Below are 19886 nucleotides of genomic sequence, written 5' to 3' on the forward strand. Positions count from 1 at the left end.
AGGTCAAAGGAGCCGGAGGAGGACCTGAAAAACATTCCGGTTCGGTGTGTGTCCCTGAAGCGCTTCCCGGCTGCAAGATCCACGGTAGTTATTTATTTATTTATTTTTAAGAGAAAGAGCACGCAGGCTCAACCACCAGCACAGCTGCCCCGCCCCCTTTGCACACTCACACAGCGCACACATAAACACACACACACACCCGGTGGAGCCGCTCCGCCTGTAACCGCTGCTGCAAAAGCGAAAGCATGGCTTTGTCGGAAGCGGGGGCTGCAAGGGGGCTCCTTCGGTTGCCTCGGATCGTGCTTTTCGGAGACTCCATTACTGAGGTGCCTGGGGGTGGGGGGGTGAGTGGGACATGGCCCCAAAACAGACGCAGAGGCCCTGCGCCCCTTCTCCCTCCCTTCCCCCGCTTCTGATTGATTTTCACCCGTCTTGCTTTTATTCTCCTTTTTCCTCTTACTTACTTACTTCAATCCCCCCACCCCAATCGCCTGCAGCCTCGATCTCTTCGGAGGTATATTCAATTCAAAATAGAGCTGAAAGGGACTTTAGAGGTCTTGTAGTCCAACCCAGCCCCCTGCCCAAGCAGGAGACCCTATACCGTTTCAGACAAGCGGCTGTCCAGTCTCCTCTTCTTAGGTAAAAATTTTTGAATAGAATTTTTTTTCTACCTAAGAATTTTTCTCTTAGAAAAAAATTATACTTAAGGTATTTTTTTCTCTCTCTTCTTGGGTAGAAATTCACCAGGTGGAGTTTTCTTTTGAGCTGCCCAAAGAGTCTTTGGGGGGGAGGGGAGACTTCCTTTGCTTAACGTGGATTGGATTTTCTGCGCCGTTTTTAAGGAGTAGCTTTTGAGTTGGCTGCCAGTTGGAGTTACTAGTGTAATGCGATCACAGCTGGGTTGCCAGGCTTGGAGCCCAAGTAAAAAACCGGGAAAGAGGAGATAATTGCATCTGACTTAAAATTTAAGGAGATAGGAGAAGTTTGGAAACGGGCTTTCTCTCTGTACCAAGCTCCAATCATCACCCAGACAGCATACAGTAATGGAAAATACAATGACTGTAATTGAAAACACAGTCAGGAGTGTCAGTACTTTTGTTGAAATAGTTGGGAAAGTCAAAAATGACTTCTGACCTGGCCTGCCTCGCTAGATTGTCATGCTTAATCTGAAATGTAAAGACTGGATTATTATTATTTTTATCCATCTTAAAATAGTCCTTAGAATGTGGGAATAAGTAAAGGAATATCTCTTCCTTCAGATTCCAACTGGGACTTTCAACCCATGTCTATTTTGCCCTTAAATAGAAGTTGCTCATAATGATCTAAAGGCCTATCCATCCCTATTTCATAATAGTCTGTGAGAATAGCACCTTTGATATATCCATACATACATGACTTTATTTACACATTGCTTTTTCATTTAGTCAGAATAGTTGTAGGTAGTCAGATTGCAGAAAACCTTAATATGGCCTATGGAGGTCTTTAGTCATCCAGATCAAAGTTGCTTTTTCAAGAGGCAACCAAACTTCCTTAAAAAAAAAAAGACGTTTTGCTTCTCATCCAAGAAGCTTCAATTCTGAGAAGTGAAACGTCTTCAAACAAAATAAATTCCAGTTGCCTCTTGAAAAAGTACCTTTGGGATTTCATATTCACTGATATTTTTAACCTCTTTATTTTGGCTACCTGTTATTTCTAATGGTCTACATAAAAGCACCTGATACTGAAGGATTCCCAACCAACTCTTGATCAGATGCAATAGACTGCATGTTTTATACTGGTAGTCCTTGATTACAACCACAACTGGGATCATAATTTCATAATAAATCAGTGTGGTCATAAAGTGAGTCATCAACTGGATCTGATTTTATAGCAGTTTTTAGCACAATCGTTAAACAAATCACTACAGTTGTTAAATAAAACATGGTCATTAAGCAAATCTATCTTCCCAATTGCTGTTCTTTATAGGAAACAGGCTGGGAAGATTGTGATCATATGACTGTAGGGGTGATGCGATGGGCATAAGTGCGAGGACAGGTTGTAAACCACTTTTTCCAAGATTGTTGTAATTTTAAGTTGTCCTTAAATGAACAGTCGTAAGTACAGGATTATGTGTACAGTGCCAAACTACATAATTATGTACATGCACATGCAACAGTGTTTCAAATGACATCCATCTCAAGGTAAAGTTGAAGAATTGAGATCCAAGGGCCAAATTCCACATCTTCCCCACAACATTTCTTACGTGTGTACTTTGGAAAAGAAAGAAGCCAAACTTCCTGCTCAAATGGATGATGATGGTGATCACTTCCAGAGTTCCTGTGGACAGAGGAGGCAGTTCCCTGAGTAGACCTGGGGCTTTGTAGTCCTAGATTCTGGATTGGGAACGCTGGTAATGCATTAAGGCTGGTGGATGGTGGTTTTTCAGTTTTGTTTCCAAATATATCAGTAGATGCCCTATTCTGCCTTGCAGGTAATTTTGCCACTTTTCAAATTAAATAATTCATACAGTTGTCTGATGTACATTGGCTTTTACTAAGGGAGAAATTACGCAGGTGCTACCAGGTATGGGGCTGTCAAATGTTAAACAATCCCTTTGTGGCAGCAGAGAGTTTCCTGTGCCTCTTTATTGCCATCTACTGCAGAGAATGGGACTTTGCAACTCAGAACTGGTAGCCCTAAATTTGGTACTGCACTTGATTGCAGGGAGTCACTATGTATGATGCTTAAAATATTACAATAATGTCAAAGACACTAGGCTGAACTGTAAGAATTAGTACATTGATTGGGATCTTTGCATTTACATTGTTAATTGTCTTTCTTCTAGTTTTCCTTCCAAGATAAGGGATGGGGCGCGTCACTTGCTAATAGATTAGCTAGGTAAGAAATACTAGCATTTTCTTTATTAGTTTTACCTCCCACCTTGTCAGTTCTTTTGTCATATTGAAAGGAAACACACTGTCAGAATTTTCAAATAATACTTCTCTCCAGATTGCATTCTTGATGATGTTATCATCTGACACATAAGGTAAAGGTAAAGGTTCCCCTCGCACATGTGTGCTCATCATTTCTGGCTCTAGGGGGCGGTGTGCTCATCTCCATTACAAAGCTGAAGAGCCAACGCTGTCCGAAGACGTCTCCGTGGTCATGTGGCTGGCATGACTAAATGCCAAAGGCGCACAGAACCCTGTTACCTTCCCACCAAAGTGGTCCCTATTTTTCTACTTGCATTTTTACATGCTTTCGAACTGCTAGGTTGGCAGAAGCGGGGACAAGTAACGGGAGCCGACCTTTCTGATCAACAAGCTCAGCGTCTTATCCATTGAGCCACTGCATCTGACACATAGGAGATCGTAAGCGATCACTGTGGAACCAGTGAAATTAATGTTCCTCTTAATGTAAATGGTAGACTCCTTGCTTCCCACCCACCCCTTTTACTGTTATTATTAATCTGTGTTTGGGCTCCTTTGGCATCTGATTTGTTGTTGATGAGTTGCCAACCCCACCAGGTAGATCAGACCATGAAATCAACTGCATGGCAGGGCAAAACCCACTTTTATTGAGATTGCTAGAATAACAGAATTGTGCAAGTGTGGCTGTGATATATCTTCCCTATCTTCTTTGATTCAGTGAATTAGGGAGGGATCTCATTCCTCTCCACTTAAACAGTGTTCCCTCCTCTTTTGCCTTGGCAACAATTCCTGCATATTTTCCTCAAAGTCATCTTCCTTATAGTCTACAATTATGTTCCCCCACCAATTTTTAAACAATTTCTAAAAGCTCTACTGGGCCTCTCTAGTACTTCAGGCTCTTCAAATCTATCATGAAGCACAATGCCTGGAAATACATTGGAAATTGACTGCAAACATAAACGTCATGTTTGTGCTGCATTGTAAAAAAGGTTTGACAATAAGAAAATGTGTAAGAATTCTGGGTAGGAATGATGAAAGATACAAAAAGCTTCTTTTCAACGTGGAATATAATACATTATGGAGAGGAGAGGACGAGAAAGTCAGATTCATGCTAAGTGCTAAATCAGTTTGACTGGTAGTATGTATCTGTGAATTCTTTGGGACTAAAATTCTGAATAACCTATATGGAATACAATATTGAACAATTCCCTGGCCAGTCTTTACCATTTCAAGATGTAGATTTATCACATAATGAGACACACAGAGAGACACTCATTTTATGTGTATACTCGTTTTAGGAAATGCGATGTCTTGAATCGTGGACTCTCTGGCTACAACACCAGGTGGGCTAAAATTGTTCTTCCAAGATTAATCCACAAAGACCATAATGCTGGAAACATCCTGGCAGTGACTGTTTTCTTTGGGGCAAATGACAGCGCTTTGAAAGGTATAGAACATTTTGATTCTTCATCCTACTCTTCGAATTTGAGGTTTTGTTAGGCTGGTGTTGAAAAGTATGTTACTTCAAATATTTTAAAGCCTTCACGCACTGCTCCAGATACATTTAATCAGCAGATTAAATCCACTTTCTTGGATTATGGCAAAATGCATGTTAGTGCGTCAGGCTGTTGAAGTAATGGGGAAAATATAATTGCTTGAATTTCAACAAAAGCGCAGAGGTGAGCTGCTGCTGGTTCGCACCAGTTCAGGCGAACCAGTAGTTAAGATTCTGTGCAGTTCGGCGAACCGGCAAATCTCACCACTGGCTGCCCCTGCTTGTTTTCTGGGCCATTTCCAGCCCGAAAAACAGGCCCCAAAACAGCCAAAAAACTGGTTGGGTTTTGGGCTGTTTTCAGGCCATTTTCTGGGCTGTTTTTTTGGTCGTTTTTAGCCCAAAATGGCCTGAAAAATAGCCAAAAAACGGGCAGGGGCGGGCCAGCCAGTGGCTGAACCCTACCTCTGCCTTTGAGGTGAGTGGTCAGGAGGCGGGGCTGGGTGTGGTGAGTGACATAACATCACCCACCCAGTCACGTGACCAACCGGACACACCTAGCCAGCCAGAGAACCAGTTGTTAAGTTATTCCAATCCCACCACTGCAAAAGCGCTTAGAATGTGTTACTGAGATGATGTTTCATTGCTTGCCAGGCTGCTGAATCAGCATTCTTGATGTCCAGGGCTGTGTGGCTGAGCCAGCAGCTGACTGTATTTTCCTTGAAAAAAATCCATGCTGGGAGGGGTGAGCGTCTTTCAAGGAAACAGGAGCTCCACTGTCTTTCTCAGTGTTCCTTGTGTCTAATTGATTTTGTAGCCAAGTTAGCACTTTGCTTTGCTTTGCGAAAATGTATTTAGATTGGGAGCTTTTTGCTTCCTTCCCCTCCCAGTTTTACTGAACTGTCCTACCTTTTCCCAGCTTGAGAAGGGCTGTGTAAGAAACAAAACATAACCAGAGCACAACAACTACCAGAAAGTTAACTCCTGTATCTCATTAAACAGATGAGAACCCCAGACAGCACGTTCCACTGGAGGAGTATGCTGACAATTTGAAAAGTATGATAGGCTACCTCAACTCTGTGGACATTTCCAAACAGGACATTATATTAGTGACTCCACCACCCCTTCATGAAGCTAGTTGGGAAAAAGAGTGCATGGCTAAAGGTGAGGCATTTTTAAAATTCCTATTTAAATAGAATTGGCAAACTTTACCTGCACGGTTTATTCCATGTTTTACCTAGTTAAGTTATACCAGGAATAGACTGTTTGGCCTAGCCTTTTTCCATGAGCTCTGCCAAGCTTGTCCTATTAGCCTCTTTTTTTTTTTTTTTTTGCAAATAAAATGACCGTTTATTTATTTCCATCTTAAAATTAGAACCAAAGCATTCAACTGTATGGAAATAGCTTTTTTTAAAAAAAGACAACACAGTAGCTCAAAATCATCTGCAGAATCATCCTATGAAGGCAAAATTAGCTTCTAAGCTTTACTGTGTGTGATATTATGGTCAGCAAAAGGATTCTCTGTACCCAACGGTGGTTCTACACTATACATATATTTACATCCAGTTTTGACCGTTCTGATAGCTCTTGCTAGGAAAAAGAAAAATGGGTGCCAGATGTAATTTGGTTAGCAAAATGTGTGGATGTTCCTGGATTGTAATGTCACCACAGAATCTAGTCAAGACAGGAGTCCTGATATTGGAAAACTTGTTACAGAACTTGGTTTTTCATTCATATATATGGCACAACATCCCTTCCGTTATGAATTCATATGCAAAAATTCAAAATACAGCAAGCACACAAGGAAGAATGCTCAGAGCATGGATTCAAGAATCCATTTCAGCCTCTTTAACAGCAGTGGCCAGAGGCCATTTGTTTCCTCCCTTGTAATAAAGTTATGAGTTTCTATACTTCAGCTCTGTCCTCATGTTACACCTCTTTGTGTATGTGTGCAGAGGGTAGCAGAAGGCGGGCTGAATATACACTGCACTAAGTCACATGACTACAGTAGAAGGGAGGTGAGTCTAGACTGGCCCAACCACAGTTTTCCAATTCATTATCCAGCTGGTTCTCCCAGAAGGATGCATTGGGGCAATTTTTTCAGTTTTTTCTGCAGCCGCTAGTTGGAACCAGCCCATTTTTACCTTTATCTTTCTTCTGTGACATTTCTCCTAACGCTAAATTTATTTCCATTTTATTAGGGCTTTGGAAAGATTACCTGGTGAAGGAGAGACAAGGACAATTCTGATTTTTTTACATGCTTTCGTTCCAACAGATCAATGGGTTGGACTTAATGAGAATAGCAAAAATTAATTCTGGATCTAAATTAAATTAAATTCTTAATTAAGCTTAATTCCTTACACATAAATTCCAAAAATGGCCCACATCTACATCTGGATGGGACTGGAGCTGGAGCCGTAGGAATTCCTCCATGAAGAAAGTATATTGTTATTCTGCTTGTCCACAGGTTCCCCCTTGTTTAGCGGTTGTTCTCACTTAGCAACTGTTTTTAGTTGTGACAGTGACTTGTGACCAATCCTCATATTTATGACCTTCACAAATCTACAAAGCAAAGGAATTCTGAAGCACCTTTGTAGTTCCACTTAGTAACTGCTTAGCTTGAAAACCAAGTGGGGTCCTTAAATGAGGACTACCTGCACCGTGTTAAAGCCTAAGGGTAGTGAGTTGCATTATCTGGATCTATTTGTGATTCATGTTTTGTTACTCAAAAAGAAAAAGCTGGACTTAGCATTTAAGTTTGATGTGTATCACCCCCCCCCCTCCCTCCCCACCCCTGAATTCTCAACAGGTGAAAAACTAAATCGCCTAAATTCTGTCACTGGGGAATATGCAAAGGCTTGTGTTAAAGTAGCTGAAGAATGTGGCACTGATGTCATTGACCTGTGGACACTTATGCAAAAAGGAAACCAGGTATGATTTCTGAGATGGTCGTTTGCTCGGTGTCTGCAGCAAAGTGAAGCTGACTTCCTTAGTGGGTGCACAGTCTCCCTTAGAAGCTCACCATGTTCTATTTTGCAGACTGGCAGATTAGTTGAACAATGATTCACACCAGTAGTCCTTTGGCTTAACACAGTTCATTTATTGACTGTTCAAAGTTACAAACTGCATTAAAAGAGTGACTTACGAGAGTTTTTCACGCTTACGACTGTTGCGACATTCCCCGTGGTCATGTGATCAAAATTCAAATGCTTGGCAACTGGGTTCATAGTTACGACAGTTGCGGTGTCCTGGGATCGTGGGATCACTTTTTGCAACCTTCGGACAAGCAGTCAGTGGGGAAGACAGATTCACTTAATAACTGTGTTACTAACTTAACTGCAGTGATTTCCTTAAAAACTGTGGCAGGGTTGTAAAAGGAGGCAAAATTCATTTAACAAACGTCTCCCTTAGAAACAGAAATTTTAGGCTCAATTGTGGTCATAGGCTGACGATTGCCTGTATTTTTGGCTTAAGTTTCTTTCTGTTAAATCATCTGAACAATTCACGACATTTTATATTTTGTGACATCTCTGATTTAGGACTTTGACTGTTACCTGTCAGATGGACTCCATTTATCAGAAAAAGGAAATACTTTTCTAGCAAACCAACTTTGGACCCTCCTAGAAAAAAAATTGTCAGCCCTTCCTCAATTGCTTCCCTACTGGCGTGATGTAGATCATCTCTATCCTGAAGCTAGTCTCCTGGGCATCCCCACTACTAAGAAGCAATAAAAAGAATAACATCCGTGGGTTTTGTGGATACAAAATAAAATTTCCTTTTTTCCATAATCAGCGATACCAATTCTTAAAAGAGTATACTGATATGAACTTGCATTCTCAATTATTAGGCCTCTCTCGATATTCATGCATAATTGCTGACTTTTCTAATTATGTAACTAGTGACTGCCATAGATAGGACAATTACCTGTTGAAAATTAAAATGCACATGGTACGCGTAAGAAAATTATCAATACGAGCAAGAAACAGACAAACCAAGCCTGATGGATCAGACAATCCCATATTGCTACAAAACTTTAGACTATATTTCAGGCTCAGAACAGGGCTAGGTGTCTAACTTGGGTTATTTGATAGGATCACCAGGTTTTGGATAGCGTTTTGAGGGTTGCACTCCCAAAGACTATTGGCTTAAGAATTAAGACTATTTTAGAAGGGATCCTAAAGGGGGAGTGCTTGCTACACCCTCTGGATTTTCCAAAATGCAAAGGGGGAAAAAAAGGCTACATTTTATTTCTTCAACCTCAGAATTGATATTCAGAAGTGCCAGTGGGTTCTATGTCCACTCTTGCCCTAAGAAATCTTTCTCCTCTGGCAATAGCAAATTGGTTAAGTAACCCAGGATCATGCATACAGTGAGTGGCCAGATGACTTACTTAGGTTGGTAAATGTTAATGATTTCTGGAGTGGACATTAGCAATCAGGATTTTGTATTGGAGGTACAGAATCATATGACATAGGGATTAAAATATGGAATTAAAAGATTGAGGGACAATAGTTAATGCAAACAATATAGATAGCAATTGTAATCCAAGACGATTACGATAATTGATAATTCTGAATCAAGCTTGACCAAAGCTTGAGAATGTGGATGGTGATGACCCTGACTGAGACAATCAACAGTGTGAATGAAATAATAGCAAAAATTGTCTTTGGGCACTTTGGAGAAAGTAATGTAGAAATCCTGCTAAGCGAAATGTTAGGGAAAACAATCAAATGTTTTAGAGATGCAATGAAGGTTTAATCTGGTTGGTAGGTTACCACTAAGGTGACATTCTGATTTCAGAGGGAAGCAGGGACACAATGGGGAAAGAACTGCTCAGATAATTGTGGTGAGAAGCATACCAAACCACAATGACTAAAGTGGTAAAAGCAATGTTTTACCACTAAGGTGTTTAAAACTATGTGTAAACTATGTGTAATCCAAGCTGATATTGTATAGCATTGGTCTTGGACTGAGTGATAATTTGGTAAACAACCACAATTATAACAGTACAAGCAAAAGGTCTTTTGGCTGTTTAATTTTTGCTGATGTGGGTGCTTAGTCTAAAAAAATAGCTTTGTAGGTTCAGTCAGCAGCTAACATTTGCTGGTTGGAAGGAAGTGAGCAGGCAGCTCTTTGGAAATTCCATCAGAGCTGCCAAAAGAAGGCAGTTTAAATGCAAGGCCCAACCCAGAATGCATCAAAATGTGCTTTCTGTTATTTTCTAATATCAACTTCTGCTTCAGGTGTGACATAGGCCATTTCAAGCTTCCTCCTTAGATATTTCACCGGGCAGTAGTTACATTACCAATGACTTCCATTGTCTGATTTCTGTGGTGTTCACCTTGCTAAATGAATAGAATGGGCAACTCTGCCTATCATAATCAGTCAACTAACTCAGGCAGCATGCCAACAGATTCCTTTTTATCCAGTGTTAAGCAGTTGACAATACCATATTAAGATGAGCTGAACAGTTTTTAAAGAACAAGGTTCTATGTTTGATTACTGCTATTGCACCTATTATCAGTTACAGCCACGTCCACCCTATACAATTGAAAATACAAGGGCAAAACAAATATTTTAGATCACTCATCAGTCTACAAACATCCCGCATAGCTGTTTCCGGAATACAAGTTGATAGAATAGACAACTGCAGCATTTAATTGCCTTGGTTATTACAACACATGTTGAAGTGCAATGTTTAACAGGTTATTGAAGCTTTTAAATTATCACAGAAAAAGGTGGACTTGCGTATCAATAATCACAACTATTCGATTAATGCCAAGATGCATCTCATGAAAAACATTTCTGAGTTGTCCTTGATACAAGCTTAATTTGTGACCCTGTGGACACAATCATGCAAGTAGCTTTGCAACAATATGGGCAGTTTTCTTCCTGCTCCTTCTAGAACGTTTTTGGTATGTCTAATCTAGCCTACAGTTTAGGGATTCTTGCTGAATCTGCTACATCCAGGTACTATGAGCCAGGGTGGCGCAGTGCAGTACTGCAGGCTACTGTCAGCTGCCTGTAATTTGGCAGTACAAATCTCACCAGGTTCAAGGGTTAGGGTTAGGGTAAAATGAGGACCCAGATTATTGGAGGCAATATGCTGACTCTGTTTACTGCTTAGAGAGAGGTGTAAAAGCACTGTGAAGTGGTATACAAGTCTAAGTGCTATTACTATTGCTACTAACCGGGCCTTGCTTCGCTTTAGGAGCCCAGCCAGGGTTGACATCTCCAGGGCCTGAAAAACCTGAAGCTTTAATTAACACCAACTAGTTTCATATTTCAATATCTTTTAGGAAATCATTTTATTACATGGCAATGGGAGCTCTTACTCCTCATATAAAGGTTACTTTAACAGCTGGGTATGAAATTAACAGAATATCGGTAAAAATACCTCAGGGACACAAATTCAAGTAGTACCCATGAAAAATGTACAGGTTTGTTAAATTAGATGCTACAAAATACAAATGTTTCATCAGTCATTTTTTTTCTGACACGTGGACCAGCTCCCAAGCTGTTGTGTTTTACATAAAGCATAACTTAGGACATGATTAGATGAGCAATCGGAAATAATGCTATCCTTTTAATCGTGAGCCAACCGTTTCTATATGCACTGCCCCCACTCTTTGAGATCAGATCCCTTCCAAGCAAAAGGAGGGGGCTGTGCTGTTCCTGCTTTTGCTCACTCAGCAAAAGGCCTGGAGAAAGTCACAAAAGGCAGCAATTGGCACTTGAGGGTGATCAGGACTGAGATAGGTCAGGCTAGTGGCAAAGGAGCCCCACACTAAGATGCTCAAGTCTTTTTCCTCATGGCACCCACAATGGTTGCTTCCCCACAGAAGCAGATCAGCCATAAAAATGCAATGCGAACTACGCCCTAGCTGAAACAACATGCAGATGCCTTGGATACTGTACACTAACATGTTTTGAAATACAGTTTTATGAAGTCTCCTTTCTAGACTTACATTCCTTCCTCACAAAGTGAAAGAAGTGAAATGACAATTGCACATTTAAGCTGCTCGTTTTGCATCAGAGATTAACATCCAGCACGCTATGTGCATACAAATCTGAAAATCAATGAAAAGATTGCTTCTATCTCAATTGGGTTTTGATTATCTTCCTGTTGGGTTCCGATCAGAACAGCATAATTAAATCCACACTGTATTTTATTCTGAAAAAATTCTCGGATTCCAAGATTTGCATTGAAGTAATTAGCTGCTATGATTTAGCTGAAATCTCTGCCTTTCCTAAATATCAATTACATTTAAAGATTCCGTTCATCTTTCATTTAAAAATAAATACTGTTTAGCAGCATTCCTCAATTCTCTAATACAAGAAGACTTCATTTATTTGGAAGGACTGTATTCTGGAGGGGAATAAGAAATCTGTTTGGGCAGTGCTGTTTAATACCAAGAAGGCACATTATAAAAATACTAAGATTCACAAATCTTGGGTCAGAGGCTTGATATGGCTTGATTCCATCAACTGAAGGGTAGGTTCAATTTGAGAATACAGAAAAAAGTCAAAAAAAAAACAATATCTGACCTCACTTTTTATGCTTTTAGGCAGTACTCATTCATACTGCTATCAGGAAGATCATACATATGGCCAGCATCTGCAGTTGGTCACTTCCTTACTTTTTTCTCAGTATACATATATATGTGTATGCATGTACAAATTCATACACACACACACGAACACAGACGCACAGAGAGGCAGAGAATACAATGAAATGGTTTTAGATCAACTAGCTGAAATTGATTTTGCGCAGAAGAATAAGCAGCTGAGAAGGCAGACTAGCACTCAGTTTCTTTGCTGTCTACCCTATGTTGGCGCTGCAGTTTAAAAGAGCTTTTCTCACTCCTGGTGACCGGGTGATCTGTCAGGTCTTCGAATGATTTGGCAGCTGTACTGTTGTTTGGAAAAGGATCCTTCTCAAAGCAATCCTCCTCCATATGGGAGTCTGTGCTTGGATCCTCTTGGATGGTGTCCATTCTTTGGTGATCCAGTTTTGGGGGCCCTGTTGCCACAGACACCGGTACGATGGACTGCAAAGGCTGGTGCCGACTTGCCGGGGGCACAACAGGGAAAGGCTTGATGATTCTGATGGAGGCTGAATCCATGCTGCTCAACATCTCGACATTCTGCAAGAGACAAGTGGGTCGTACATTAATCAGAAGAGGAAGGAGGAGGATGGTAAAAGTCTTAACCACCTGCTTTATTACATCATCCGAGCAAAGTGTTCACAGAATTTATCCTGTACATGTGGTAAGAAGGCAAGTCTTGAGAGCCAGTACAAATAAAGAGACCATTGAACTCTGAGAGAATTCCGGCCCATACGAACCTCTACTTTTAATGAAAGATGACTGTTTAAAAGCACTGCTACAATGGGATGTAGGAAAGTTGCATATCAGGGGTGTTAAATCCAAGGCCTACGGGGTGCTTAAATCTGGTCCATGGGGCTGGCCTGGAAATATCAAAGGACTGGCCCGCGGTGCCTCTGCCGGCCAAAACAGGCTGCGGGGGCGGAGGGAAGGGGGCAGCCCGTTTTCAGCCTCCACGGCCTCCTGCAGCACTCTGCTAGCCGAAAGCAGGGCATCTTTCTACAAGGTTACTTTTAAATAGGGAGCTATGGTAAAGTTACAACTACCGTAGGACAAACTGAAACTAACTTAAACTAAAACATAGTTGAATGAAATTAAGAAAGGACGTCTGTAGCCTATGCTCAATGCAGGAAATGCAACGTATGTATAATCTCAAGTAACTCAGAAACTGAACTAGGTAGAGAGAGTTTTGAAGTTGTTCTATATTGAGAATTTGATAGTTTGGCATGAACAAGTTTTTCCTGGAAAGAATGTCTTTCGGAATTGGATTGGGTTCTTGTAACCCAAACTTGTGGCTTTTTAAAAACACAATTCAAAAACATGACATACTTACATGATTTTTTAAAAATCAATGTAGGCTGACTTTTTTGTTCAGCTGAATATACATTTCACAGGTAGTTTTGAATTAGGACAATTGAATCCAGAATTTTGGTTGTAACTTATTGCAGGCAGAGGTTGAATTACCACATAACCGGACTCAATTTTATGATTGTTCTTATGATGGTCATTAAGCAAATCGCCTCACATGGTCATAAATCTGAATCCAGCTTATTTAGTGGGTATTTGGGGATGTAAAGTAGCAAAACAAGTCACAAACCGCTCTCACGTGTGACTGCGGGATGCTGCAGCTGGTGGTAAATGCAAGCCAGTTGCCAAATGACCAAAACGCAATTACAACATGACTGCAGGGCTGGTATGGCAGCTGTAATTCATGGATGGGTCATAAGTAACTTTTTTTGAATCTGTTGAATAGTTATCAAATGACTGGTCATAAGTTGAGGACTACCTGATGAAAATTTTATCCAGCAGAGGTTTGTTGTCAACAAATGCAATACTAAAAGTATTAATTCAAGCAAACTTACACTTGGACCAAACAGAGATTTGGTGTTTTCTTCATATTGCCTATCCAATTTCTTGTCCTGTTAAAAAAGGAGAAAATCACATCTTTTATTTCTATAAACAAATAATTATTTTACAAGTAATCAGAACTCAGGAGTAGTTATGTCAATCACTAAGCAAGTGATTATAACTTTGAAGCAGTTTCAAATTATCTAGTCAATATGCTTCTTCCTCCTGCTTTGAAAATAATAATAATAAAGGTTTTAAATAATTTCTTTAAAAACCTCAAAGTTCTGAAAAAGAAGCAAATTTTGAGGAATCAAAACATTCTCAAATTACTGGAAATGGGGGAGGAAGGAGTGGAATGAATAAACAGGGAATTCTCTTCCTGCGAAAAGATCTAAGTATCAAATGTGTAAATACTCAGCACTGATTTTTGTAATTATGGACTCAATGTCTTTTACTATAAATTTACTATAAGCTTTGTAGACAATTACATTTTCTTAAATGTCTACTGTTGACTGAGCATTCATAAAATCGCACTTGAATTTAAGGCACCTGTTTAAATTAAAACTTACCATACAATGTACTATAATACTGAGAGGAATCCAAAACACCAAGGAGAATACAAGTACAGATCCTACTATGTTGTCTGCTAAAAATTTCCCTGTTTAAAAGAGAAAAGACACCAAATTCTAGCAATATTAGAAACAAAGGATATGGAAAACAGTGCACAAACAAATACAACAGATACATTTTTATATGTCTTTTTCCCAACTGATTAGTGCAGATGCAGCAAAGAATGGAATGGAAAATGGGAAGCTAGACATTTCTCCAGGGTATGCATTTAATACTGTCTTCTTATATATCAATTTAATAAACTAAGAAGGATCAGCAACGTGGAAATGAAATACAAGCTATCTTTACTTTTGCTGGGTAGATAGTTACACTAATTATAAGCCTCCTTTTATTTTTTGCATAATATTTTAAAAGTTGTACCACTCCCCTTGGAAATACATACAAACCTGTTTGTTCAGTTTGCATAGTCCTGTATAGCAATAGAATTGATGCCAATTATGAATCTATTATCATACCCAGAATTTACATGATTAGATTATAAATCCAGAATTATTCAAGATTGGATGGAGGAAAGAAACTATCAGGCATGATATTCCGCTCTGGAAAAAAATCGGGCCGGACAAAAGAGACCCCCGCCGCGCACCCGGGAGCGCCCGCTGCTTTCCTCGCGGGGCGGGCGGCGGCGTGTTGCACGGAGGCTGGTCTGTGGCTGGCCCAGCTCCCTTTCCTGCCACTCAGCAGCCTCCGCCGCACCGCCCGGCTCCGCTCAGGTATCCGGCTGGGGCTGTCAGGAGTTGCACGCCGGCGCAGCTCCACGCGCTCCAGTCCCGCGTTGCCTGGGAAGGAAAGGCAAAACCAGGAGCCGCTGCTGCCGTTGCAAAGCGCCGCCGCGGCTCTTCCTTTTTGCCTTTCCCTTCCTGAGGCAACGCGGACTGGAGCCGCATGCGAGCCGCGCCAGCAACTCCTGACTCGGGGCCTCCGAGGAGGGGAAGGAGGAGAAGAAGGGGTGGGGGAAAGGAGGGGGCGATTCCCCAAAATCGGAATTCGATTTTAATCGGAAGAATATCATGCCTGAACTATTTTATTAAAACCTTAGGTGCACTAGTTAACATAAATATTTAAATCGGGTGTGTCCAAATCATGGCCCATGGGCCACATGCAGCCCTGGACAGCTAGTAATGCAGCCCCACAAAATTATAAACTTTTAACATTATGTAATGTTTTTTAGTTATTTATATACATTAATTACACATTTTATATGCAGCCCAAGACAATTCCTCTTCACTCAATGTGGCCTAGGCAAGCCAAAAGGTTGGACACCCATGATTTAAATAATTGCAAATATGCAATTTATATCAAAACCTTAGTGATCATTATCAAGTCAATATTAGATATGTTCATGCTACCAAATTTATTGACAAAACTGCTTTTTAACTATCACGTTACAAAAAGCAAACAGAACACGGCATGAAATAGAAGAGATGGGCTGAAAGTAAGATTTCAAGCAGTGGACGATGCGTATCTTACCAAATGTATTGATGCTAAGCTGATCAATGAAAACCCAAAGTCGCTCAATCACATCCTGTACACGCTTGTCACATTTGCCCTGTAAAATACAATGCTGGCTTAGAAAACCCAGTTTCCATCCTAATGACAGAACAATCTATCTGAAGAATAGTGAGAAACAGAAAAGGCAGGCTAAGTGCAATAAAACTTGGTAGTGATTTCCTAGAAAGCCATACCATAAACCAATTTAAAATAAGAAAACTATGGACTATTGGTGGCTTTGATATTTTATTACAAATAACACCTTACTAATAACACCTCAAAATATGACAGAATAGGCTTCGGAGCTATAGCTACCCCGTAGAGGTAGCTGAAGATAGGGGAGATCCGGCAGGTGTCGGGGGGAATCGCAACTCCCCTCCTCAGCTGGCTTAACTCCCTTTTCCGAAAGTGGTAAGAGCGGCAGTCAGAAATGGCCGCCACAAAGAAGCACTCATCCGGAAAAGAATGTGCAGGAGGAAGCTGAGAAAGTGACAGTTTTGGCTGACCGGGATAACAAGCAACATTCAAGATACCCTGGAATTTTAATTTTATCAAAGATACATCGCTCCCAAAGAAGATCTGGAAGCAGCAAATGAAAGTGAAAAGGGAAAGTTTTTTTTCCCTCACTCTCCTTCTACGGTGACAGCAGATGAATGAGAAATTGGAAAAACCCGCTTTGGCATCAGCAGGTAATTAAACTGGAAAATTAAAGCCAAGGGGACAATAAAGATTTCTGAACACTGAAAAAAAAAATTTTTTTGCTGTAAGTGGGAAGGGAGAGGAAAAGAATTAAGATTAAGATTTTGATGGAGGAGGCTGCTTGGAATTTAAAAGACTAGAGCTAAATTGTAACAAAACTTCTAAAAGATACATTTTAATTGGAACTTTGTAACTGACTTGCAACCCCAGGAAGAGAAAGTGAAAAAAGAAGGAAGAAGCCTGTGTGTATCTGGACTGTTTGGTGACTTTGGGACTTTTTGAAATTACTATTTGAATGATTAAAAACATTTGGGTTGTTTAATTTTTTTTTCTTACAATGGCATTACTTGTGGAGGAACTGAAAATGGAATTTAAAAAATATAAAGAAGAGGAACAAGAAGGGAAGGGCTCTTTTGGCTCCATTTTTCATTTTTTAGAAATGGCGATTTCTACTTATGAAAAACTACAAGAACAAGAAGATTGGGATGAAGAAGAAGCCATCTTCAATGAACAAGCAACTTTATCTGGGGAAGAAAGGGGAAAGGGAGGAAAGAGAATGGAGAATTTAAGACTTAAGAAAACAACCAAAAAAGGGAAAAATAAGGTGAAAAGTGGATACGTCAGAAAGCAACAGAAAAGAGGAATGCAGAAGAGGGTGGAGATCAAGAGACAAGGGGGTAAAAAGGGTAGAATGGAGAAGCAAGGGAGGAAGCAAGGGAAGAGAAGCTACAAAGGTCTGAAATAAGATGTAAAGAAACAGGATTTATTTAGAGATAATGGGTAAAAATATAACTGAAAAAGAGATTCTGCAAAGGTACATAAGACTGTATTGTTGTATTTGTATTTGAAATAATGTTAGAAAATTGTAACAACATATGATTATAAAATGGGATAAAATATTTAATGTAATTTAGTGAATTTTTTTTTTAATGAAATGAAATATGAGAGAATTGAACTAAGAAGGAATGGGAACATTTTAACTACATAATATTTTAAAATATATGTGAAATGAGCAGGATGTAACTAAACAAAATTTATAAGTGTTCCTATAGAAGCATGATATCTATCTGAAAAGGAATGTGTAAAATGTTTAAGATTTAAATGAATATTAATTTTAATGATAGAATTCAACTGTTATGGATTGTTGTTTTAATTATATTATATATTTATAATTTTTTCTTATTTTAAAATATGGTGTGTAGCCTTAGAATGTACTAAGCAGAATCCAAATGAAAATTATGTATTATTTTAAGTGTTAAATTTAGGGGAAAGATACAAAGGCGTCATACTCCAATCAATGATTACAGGAGAAATTTTGTGTTAATGAGAAAAGATAATAGATAGCTGAAACAGGACAGACAAAAGATGTAAGTATAATGATTTAAATTGAGATGAAACAAATAAAATAGAATTAAGAGAGTGAAAAGAGGGGAGAAGCTATATAGAAAGTGTAGAATGGTAAATAAGATATGGAATGGTATATAAAAGTGAGCATGAACTTGAATTTATGTCTGAACAAAAAGATGTAACCCAGGATCAAGCTGCTTTCCAAAAAGATGTTTTATGTTTTTATGTTTTGTGTTTTGTTTGTATATGTTTGTTTTTTAAAAATTAATAAAATTCTTGGAAAAAAATATATATGACAGAATAGAGAGGATGTGGGGGGTGGCTGATACTGGCTTGATCAGTTACTTAGATAACTTTATGCACAGTGGACTATTTAGGAGGGAGACTTCGCTTCCAATGCAAAGAACAGCTTGATATGGACAAATTTAATTATCCTTTACAAATTTAATTATCCTGGCAACACCCTGTACCAAATTTATTCCTTCCTTCTTTTCTTTCCTTCCTTCTTTCCCTCCCTCCCTCTCTTTTATATACACATACACATATTTTCCATGTAACATAGAAAATAATTTCACTATAGATCAAATTAATGTAATGGTTGTTTAGATCCTAACATTCAGCAGGGAGCAGCCCTTACAAAGGATACCTAGGTAGAGGTAGAGAAGAAATTATTTGCTCCTAGGGCTAAATATAGCTAGCGCCAGAAAAATGGGCATTAACAAACAAGTAACACATTAACAAACAAGATAAAAAGTAAATGCAATGGTCAGCAAAAATGTAACAAAAGCTACAGGATATGTGGTCCTAGAACAACAACTAATACAGGTATCCTCAGTTAACAATGGTAATTAGAACCCAGAACCGTATTATTAAGTGAAGCGGTCATAAAGAGCAATGTCACATGACTGCAGTTGCACTTGTGGTTGTTTGATGAATCCCATGAGGTTTTTAGGTATGATGTCTCATGATTACCATTTACAGTAGGGCTGTCAAACTTGCGGCCCACAGCCTGGATGCATCATGCACTGGCCACGCCCACACTCGGTTTAACAAAGGGGGAAAAAGTCATGATACGTCACGTGATGCCGCCATGATGCCTCAAGTTTGACACCCCTGATTTATAGCCTCCTGCTGGGTTCACCACCGACTTTGCTTGTTGGAAGCTGGCAACGAAGGTTGAAAATGGCGATCACATGGCTGTGGGATTCTGCAATCATCTTAATTGCAAGCCAGTTGCCTGGCACCCTAAAATCACATTCGCATGACACTAGGAATGCTGCAAAGTTAGAGGACCAGTTGTAACTTCCTTTGTTCGATGTCGTTATAACTTCAAGCAATTGCTGAAAAGAATGGTCATTAAACTGACAACTACCTGTGGTGTATTTTAGAACACACCAACAATGATCAAAAAAGAGGAATAAAAGCAATCTCTAGAATGTGGGACCAACATCCAGGGACAGATAAAAAGGGAATATACTCTGATCATGTATGCATACTCACATTCGTGTCACAGAACCCCACAGTGCAGGGTTTTCCCTTCCTCAAATATAAGAAGTTCTGGTTGTCATCACGATAAGGGATGCATTTCCCAGCCTCATCTCGACAACAGATTTTGCAGGAGTCATCTGTTTCTGAAATTAATTTTAAACAAATGGTAAGGAAGGTTATTTTGGCTCTTAATCATCTTATTTCACACAGGAAATCATTTTCCACTGTTAATCATATCCCCCTCTGGTTATAATTATCCAGATGATAAAGATGAAATATATGAGTATCACAACAAATGTTTTCATAAACTTAAAACACCGAGTGCAGCCCATCCAGTTAGCAAGGAAAACTAGGGATTCATTAAATCCTAGAGCAAAA

The 19886-nt window shown here is 39.6% G+C and overlaps 2 protein-coding genes across 2 annotated transcripts in view; one reads left to right on the forward strand and one right to left on the reverse strand.

Annotated features, from left to right (window-relative positions):
- The first annotated feature begins 123 nt into the window (after positions 1 to 123).
- IAH1 (isoamyl acetate hydrolyzing esterase 1 (putative)) lies at positions 124 to 8189 on the forward strand. The gene is made up of 6 exons (XM_026674343.2): positions 124 to 326; positions 2825 to 2877; positions 4208 to 4356; positions 5404 to 5565; positions 7211 to 7332; positions 7941 to 8189. The coding sequence occupies exons 1-6, from the start codon at positions 246 to 248 to the stop codon at positions 8130 to 8132; spliced, it is 759 nt and encodes a 252-aa protein (XP_026530128.2). The 5' UTR covers positions 124 to 245; the 3' UTR covers positions 8133 to 8189.
- Positions 7481 to 19886, reverse strand: part of ADAM17 (ADAM metallopeptidase domain 17) — a 38445-nt gene continuing 26039 nt past the window's right edge. Inside the window, exons 15-19 of the mRNA XM_026674339.2 lie at positions 19521 to 19651; positions 15954 to 16032; positions 14426 to 14514; positions 13871 to 13927; positions 7481 to 12548 (exon numbers count right to left, since the gene is read on the reverse strand). Coding sequence (XP_026530124.2) covers positions 12201 to 12548; positions 13871 to 13927; positions 14426 to 14514; positions 15954 to 16032; positions 19521 to 19651 — 704 coding nt within the window. The 3' untranslated portion in view covers positions 7481 to 12200. The remainder of the gene's footprint in view (positions 12549 to 13870; positions 13928 to 14425; positions 14515 to 15953; positions 16033 to 19520; positions 19652 to 19886) is intronic.

This window comes from Notechis scutatus, chromosome 1, assembly GCF_049901735.1.
Source record: "Notechis scutatus isolate UNSWTSFEM ecotype Mainland chromosome 1, rNotScu1.2, whole genome shotgun sequence".
In the NCBI taxonomy this organism is placed as follows: domain Eukaryota; kingdom Metazoa; phylum Chordata; class Lepidosauria; order Squamata; family Elapidae; genus Notechis; species Notechis scutatus.

What these genes read in the sequence shown, in the direction of transcription:
- IAH1 (XM_026674343.2), top strand. Translation starts at nt 246, where the DNA reads ATGGCTTTGTCGGAAGCGGGGGCTGCAAGGGGGCTCCTTCGGTTGCCT. An exon ending in AAAAGAGTGCATGGCTAAAG is followed by an intron (nt 5,566 to 7,210) that starts GTGAGGCATTTT and finishes AATTCTCAACAG; the next exon opens with GTGAAAAACTAAATCGCCTA. An exon ending in TTATGCAAAAAGGAAACCAG is followed by an intron (nt 7,333 to 7,940) that starts GTATGATTTCTG and finishes TCTCTGATTTAG; the next exon opens with GACTTTGACTGTTACCTGTC.